This window comes from Protopterus annectens, chromosome 13.part0 (assembly GCF_019279795.1).
Source record: "Protopterus annectens isolate FY-2018-M chromosome 13.part0, PAN1.0, whole genome shotgun sequence".
NCBI lineage: Eukaryota > Metazoa > Chordata > Ceratodontiformes > Protopteridae > Protopterus > Protopterus annectens.
The window spans coordinates 1059931776-1059939587 of NC_056747.1; the positions used below are offsets into that span (position 1 = coordinate 1059931776).

At 38.7% G+C, this 7812-nt stretch overlaps 1 protein-coding gene across 2 annotated transcripts in view; it reads right to left on the minus strand.

The window, feature by feature from the left end:
• Positions 1-2044, minus strand: part of LOC122788117 (transcription factor CP2-like) — a 343940-nt gene extending 341896 nt beyond the window's left edge. The window contains exon 1 of one of the 2 annotated variants that reach the window (XM_044055054.1): positions 1836-2044. In XM_044055054.1, coding sequence (XP_043910989.1) covers positions 1836-1918 — 83 coding nt within the window. In that variant the 5' untranslated portion in view covers positions 1919-2044. The remainder of the gene's footprint in view (positions 1-1835) is intronic. The other variant, XM_044055053.1, reaches the window with a different exon arrangement.
• Positions 2045-7812: the final 5768 nt, after the last annotated feature.

A 7812-nucleotide genomic window follows, 5' to 3' on the forward strand; every position in this document is an offset into this window, starting at 1 on the left:
CACTTCGGACACTCTTCCTGCATGACTTTTGAATTTGGTTTACTGGAGGTTTAAAACAGTTTAGTGCTCAGACTGCTTTATCGAATAGCCAGTGCTACTCTGGCAAACTCACTAACATACTACATCCCCTACAAGGAAATGAGACCTGCTAAAATGTTCAGCTTTGTAGAAAACAAGACGTTCAATGGTAGTTTTGAACAGAAACATTTTGTGCCCACCTCATAAAATACAAAGCCATGACAAGTGCAAAGTAACCCCAGTACCTCTTCTCAGGTCATATCTACCAGAGCAGATAAAAGACAACAGTACCTGCTAGTGTCATATCACTTTACCTGTCTCTCAGACATAGCTTTCTTTCACTGACCTATAAGTACAAGTAACATAGACATGTAAATATGTATAGACGGGAATTTATTTAGTCCACAATGTACTGGCATTGTTAACATGTTTTTTTTGCATCTTACCCTTTCTTAAAAATGAAGCTGGGCTACTTTTCTGCACACTTACTGGCATGTCATACAAAAAGCATCATTTCATCTTTTATACATCTATCATATTACAGAAGAGGAATTATTAGCAATTCATACTAAGTCACTAGATAACATTTTGTTCACTCTTCCTGATTATCTTGCTGTGCCCTTCTTACAGGGTCTGAACTACTAGATCTTTCTGCATCTGGCATTGTAGTATCTCTTGTATAGCTCTACTGTTGTACAATAACTGTTTGATTCAAAATTCTATTGTTTGTATGGTTTTGGATATCCTGCTCTCCTGTTGTAGCTTCCTTATTGCAACTGCTTCTCAGTTATTGCTATTTTATACTTACATCAGGAGTCTTGTAAGAAATGTGCAGAGAACGCATTATAATGTTAATGGCTATCACATTTACTGTAACTCCTTTTTTGCCAGGTCACTTTATCCACAGCTATACACTATAAATGAGCATTTGCCCAATTGGACATACATGGTATATGAAACAAACAAATAAATAAAACAAGTGTTTGGACTGAAACCTTTAATTTTAGGGCTGTAACACTAACCGATGTATCACTGTGATGCCCAAAACATACTCTGTTTTTTAAAAATATGGCACAAGGTAAGAAATGGCTACTCCATTTTCTTACAGGAAAATTACATTTCAACAGTTAAATCCACTACACACATGTGTCTCATTCCAGGGGTGACCCAGGAGTACATTCCTATTACCTGACAGAGTCATATAGAAGTTAAAGGGAGACCGCAGGAATCAAACCCTAGACTACAGCAGTTTTAATAATCTGTGCTAAATTTCTGGCATTGGAAATTAATCTGATCATTGTAATATGGGATGGAAGAAGACAGTCACATTGGAAAGTTAGTTAATCTGATCGTTGTAATATAGGATGGAAGAAGACAGTCACTTCAAGTCTGTCCTGTTTTATGTTGCCATACCTTAGAATCTAGGCATTATTATAGTTATTAATATCAGGTACTTTCTTTGTTACCTCAAATGTCAGTACTTCCTCTTTATGTAGTTATAAAACGTTTCACTAATCCTCATCTTTGTTTATAGGTATTAACTGAACATTTATTCCTAAAGAAGCTGGTAAAAACAGTTGAAAGATACCCAGCAAACGGTTACATTACTAGAACATAAGTATAGTTCAGTATGAATGTTGACTGATGTTAGAATTTATGAAGAAATAAGCTACTATAACCAGTTAAAACATAAAAATAACTGCTGCCTAAGTTGAACATCTAACACCTGCAAGTTCATCATTTCCTGTCTTTGTAGTTTGTCAATAGTGCTAACAAATTAAAACAACAAATAAAATTTATGTGAAAGTCCATCTTACCTTAAAATACTGCTGCCACCACATTGGTAGTGTTCGGCTGGTGTTGGCCAATAATGTTCTGGTTGGCTGTGCCAAAACAGCATTTCAGTGGTTTGTGGTTTTCAACAGTTTTCCCAGAATTGTAAATAAAGCAGCTTTGGTGGTGCTTTCTAGTAACCCCAAGAGTTCCTTCAATGCCTGCTCTGTTTTAACCAGTATGAGCCTGGAACTGCCTGTATTTAACTATATATATCCTTAGGGGCTTGCTTAGCTGGTATCAGGTAGAGAGAAGGGGTGGGGCAACGCTAGAAGGTGTGGCTCAGCAGGGCTTGGTAACTGGATCATACTCAGGGTATTACAGTAGAGGTGGAATGAAGAAGAAACTTACAGGTGTAGTTAAGAAAGTAAATAGCAGATACCTGGATATTAATAATGCAGAAACGTTTAAGATGTATGCACACTTCTTGGGGATATGTATTTATATATGCTGTCACTTCATTCTATTAAATTCTGGCATCTACATAACAAGCTATAGGATCAAAAGTGCTTAATATGCTGGGCTACTGAAACTAGTTCAAACTGAGCTGCATGCAGATTGTGTCTGCATATTCTATGTTGCCTTCTGTAACATGTTGAAATGGATTATGCTGCATCACAGATCAATTTATAGTCAAAACTTCTCTCTGGACTTCATTTCTACTTGCTTCTAGAAATAGTTACATAATAATCTGAAGTTATTTGTATTTTAGAATCATTGTGCCCTTGTGTATCATTCTCATTTTAACCTCACAGAACTATTAGACCTTTCTTCATCTGTATGATGTTGCAAGCTGTCTTGCTTAATTGTATTTATTTATTTTGGCAATAATAAATGCAATAATAATTCTAGACATTACCCTGGCTTAGTGAAAACAGGGTTTTCCTTCTTCAGTAGTGACTTGGTAGTAGAAGGCAGTTGGGTATCCTCCTCAGGAATGCGCAGTATATGTTTGGGGGTGGATGGGTTTCTAACCCAGGTTACCAGTGCAGCTTAGTATCTTTACCAGTGTGATGCACTGACTCCATATAATGTTGTCCGGATAACTGTAAAGTTGAATCAAAAGCTCAGTCTTACATAACATTTCAGTTTTCATTTAATTTCATAAACTCCACCCCCCACCCAGGTAAAGTCAGTACCCCTCCTCCTAACATCCCTCACTCCTCAGAAAATATTGCTACCTCATTCAACACACACTTCACACAAACCATACTATCACTAGCTAAACAACACAACCCACCTCCCCTCCAACCCACACCTTCAACTACTAATCTCCCCACTGCCTTCTCTTTTTCTCCTGTACCTACCTCCAACATAAAAAAAACTCTTAACTAAACTTAAACCCACCAAATTAGCAGCAGACAACCTCCCAAGTGAATACCTACAAATCGCAGCTGATGCTCTGGCCTACCCAGTATCCATCTTGATTAACTGATCTCTGTCAGAAAGTTATGTTCCCACACTGTGGAAAGTATCACATATAATTCCCCTCCACAAAGGCGGACCCTCCACAGAACTAACCAATTACCGCCCCATAGCTATTCTCTCTCTACTCTCCAAAATACTAGAGAGATGCATACAGTCTCAGGTCTCACACTACCTCCTTACTAACAACCTCCTTTCCAATACTCAGCATAGTTTCCAACCAAACCATAGTACCACCACTGCCTTACTCTCCTTTACTAACACTATCCTTCAGCATAAAAACAATGGCTATCTCTCCTCTGCTACTTTCCTAGACCTATCTAAAGCATTTGACATGGTCCCACACAAACAACGTATCTCTGTCCTCAATAACCTATCCTTCTCACAATCAGTCATCAATTGGTTTCAGAGTTACCTGTCTGACCACCAACAATCCGTTGTATGGCAGAATGACATATCTCCCCAACTACCTGTCTCCATAGGGGTTCCCCAAGGATCCATTCTTGGACCCCTACTCTTCTCTGTTTTCACAAATAATCTAGCCTCTGCCACCACACATAGCACACTCATGCAATACACAGATGACTCGACCATCATCTGCTCAGCCCAGTCCCTACCCAAACTGCAAAAAGTCACACAGGAAGCCTTTTCCTCTGTTGAAACTTGGTTATCCGATGCCCAATTAATACTCAACCCAAACAAAACTAAACTACTCATCTTCCAACCCACCAAACATACTCAAAACAACTCTCACTTTAACATCACAGCAAAAGACAACACCACCATATACCCAAGTGAACACACCAAATTGCTAGGAGTGGAAATAGACAATAAACTAAAATTTGACATTCACATATCCATGATCATAAAAAAAGTCCACAAAAAACTAGGAGGGTTATACAGAAATAAGCATCTTCTCACCAAAGCAGCAAAGATTTCAATAGCAAATTCCCACCTTATCTCCACCCTACTTTATGCCTCTCCAATATATACCAACCTAAGGCAATGCGATCTAAACAAGCTAGAGACTTGCTACAACAAAATTGCCAAATTCGCCACAGGGGCATCCTACCTTAGTCACCACTGTCTCTCACTTGCTGAACTGGGCTGGCTTGAACTCCCTCACCTCCTTCAATGGTATCAACTCTCACTCACCCACAAACTAGTAAACCATCCACTAAATGTCCCATCCCTCCAGAATCTACTCCAACCCTATCGAACCACCAGACCACTAAGATCCAGCAACAAAAATCACTTGCAGATCACTAAAGCCAATAACTCTGCTGGTGAAGCACTATTCTCTTGCACCACCATAGCCAAATTATGGAACTCCCTCCCACCCACAATTACCTCCGTACCATCATGCACCCACTTCACAACTTTACTAAATGTGCACCTAAAACATGCTGGCTATGCCCTTGCAACTCCCACTCTAATATCACCCACCCCATCCAACCACTACCTTTCTTTCCACTCCACTACTTTGATTATAGCAAGCTCAGATGCTCATAAGCCTAGTACTTATACAGCAGGAACTTCTTATTTTAAAATTTGTTAATGTCTGTTATGTACTTCACAGATAAAGATTCTAGTTGTCTACTGATGTACTATGTTCTTCATCTGTAAATATGTTGTAAGTAATTGCTATGTAAATTGTTAATCGCTATGTAATCCAATGTAACTACTGTCTGTTTATTTTAACTGTGGAGCTTTTCTCCCCGGGCCTCTGCTGAAAATGGACCTACGTCCAGTCGGACACTCCCAGTCAACAAATATAAATAAATAAATAAATAAATAAATTCCTAAAGGGTTTTCTCTTGCTTACTCTTCATATGACCATTTCACTTTTTCATCACCTTCTGTAACAGCTTCATTTCTTACTATCACATCTTTCTTCTTCACCTTGTTTCCTCCTTTTAAAGCAGCCCAATTTCCTACGTTTTGTCATTTTTTTATTGCAAACCATGCTATTGTTGGAAAATAGTACCATTCTACCTAGTTGCAGGTATCAGAAATCTTTGTAAGAATGCAAGCTGTTAGTTAAAGATCCGAGTGCAGTGGCAGATCTAGAAATTTACAAAAGAAAGGGTGCACACCTATCCTGATAAATCACTTATGCATGTCTTGGGCTAACCTCAGCAGTCTAAACAACAGATCTGAATCTTAAAAAGAAGACATATGGCTCTGCATTACCCCTGGATGGATCATTGGGATGGTTATGAGATTTATGTAAATTTAACCTGAAAGCCAGTTGTAGACATCAGAACCCCCAATAGTATATACTTAAAACACCACTATGCTCACACTTCAGATCCTTCATCTTCACTCAGTGTCAGTGATTCAACAGATAACACACTTGCCTTTGGTGCTGGAAGATCATAAGACTGTGTGTTCTATTCCCACTCCAGAGAATTGGATTTATGTTCACATTGCTGACACTGCAGTGGAGCATTAAGGGGTGCTGAACAATTGAAGTTGCTCTCCTTTGGATGTGATGCTAAACCGAGGTCTTATTTGCTGGAGTTAGTCTCACAGTACCTATGGAAAGGAGTAGGGAAGTTCACTGATGCCCTGGCCAAATTTCCAATAGTAGAAATACCACCACCACTCTCTCTTAAAAAGAGGCCACTAGTCTAGTGGGACTAACCTGGTCAACATAGGATAAATAAAATATATATATATTTTTTGGCAGTCCAGATGTTGATATGTTACACGTACATTTAAAAATGTTTTATACTTTGATTAAGAGACACATGGAGTGTTTTTTTGGACACAGAGGATACGTACAATAAAGGAGCTACTACAAACAACACTTAGAATAAACTAGACATCATTAAACACACCAGGAAACTAGGTTTAAACAATAAATCATATATCATCAAACACAAGTAATTCAGGTTTTGAATGCCAAAGAAACTGCTACATTTACCGGTGCAAAAATACTGTTGTATGTACAAGACATTTACCTTCCTAAATTTGAAAGAATAAAGAGACGAATTCTAGAACCTTTATATGGTATGCAGAGACTGAACAAACAAGAAATATTAAGTTAGTTTTAGTCATTGATCTGCAGAGAGTAAAGTGAAGATATGAGTCTTGCATATAGAGAAGAGTTCTCCAACTCCAATCACACCATGGCTAGATACAATATTTCCCCTCTTGCAGGGGGTCACAACCCCCTATTTATTCATTCATGTGGGCAAAATGCAAATTTGTTCCTTTGGGATAGGAGTAAGAAGTAACTTCATATTCTCAAATGGGCAAGATTGATAAATATGCGGCTATCTCTCTGTTTTACTGTCACTGGCCATACTCTATTTGCAGTTTGGTTGTATTTATCAAATAGAATACCAACTGCTGCCCATGGGAATCTAGGATGTCAAGTCACAGCCTTACAAATCATCCAGCTGATCCACTAGCCTTTCTGTTATCAGGAAAATGTTGAGGTTATTAAAATGGCTTTGTTCTACATCCCTGGGTTTGATTCCCTCAGTCTCCAGGTCACTAAACCAGAAATATGCTCCCCATTCAGACCTGCTGAAGAAATTTGTGCTATCTGGCTTATATGGCCAAAAAAACAAAAATAAATCAATGAAGAATTAAAAGCTTATGGTATTCAAACAGCATGGCTTTGTAATTTTCTGTACTCTTGTCAGGTGAATGATTGGTTAAAACACAGAGATGTGAGTGTCTTGAATATTCCCATGACTAGTGAACATTCTAAGAAGAAACAAAATTCAGCAGTGTGACTCTAGGAAAAGAAAATCTTTGGTGGCCATGATTTTCTCAGGACATAAAGCATCTGCTAATGCAATTCCAGGGTTGTTAAGAAGCCCAGTAATAAAGATTCACATTCCTGATTCCTAGCTTCAGAATTTTCATTTGCAAATAATGTATTATTTTAATTAATTTTAACTTCAGGTACTTGTAATCTGCATGTTTGCCTAATTTCCACATTGTCAGACTAACCCTTCCTTACAGAAAAATCAGCAAATTTACATACACAATCTCCAGCTGCAGGTAGTATCAGGAATGTGGGGGCTACTTTTCATCTCACCCCACATTAACTATTGCAGGTCTTCTACTGACTACGTTTGTGTGCAGAACAGTCTGAAAATGTTGGTCAGGAGTGGATTAAGATGGTCCCTCAGAGTCAGTGGTTTTGTTCCAACACAGAATAAGAGTTAGTCTCCATTCTCTTATTAAGTCCATCCATCCATCCATCCATCCATCCATCCATCCATCCATCCATCCATCCATCCATCCATCCATCCATCCACAACCCCTTTTTCCCCAGTTTTGCACATGGGTTCAGGGAGTCTGTTCAACAGTGACAATCATCTAGAGGCAAGGTTTCCACTGCTGGGTGGCTAGCCTTGCCTCTGTAGTTCTTCCACACCACACACTCACACCTATGGCCAATTTAGTGTGTCCAATGCACCTAATGCATGTCTTTGGAATGTGGGAGGAAACTGGAGCACCTGGAGGAAACCCTCACAAACACAGGGAGAAAATGCAGAAATTTTCTTATTAAGT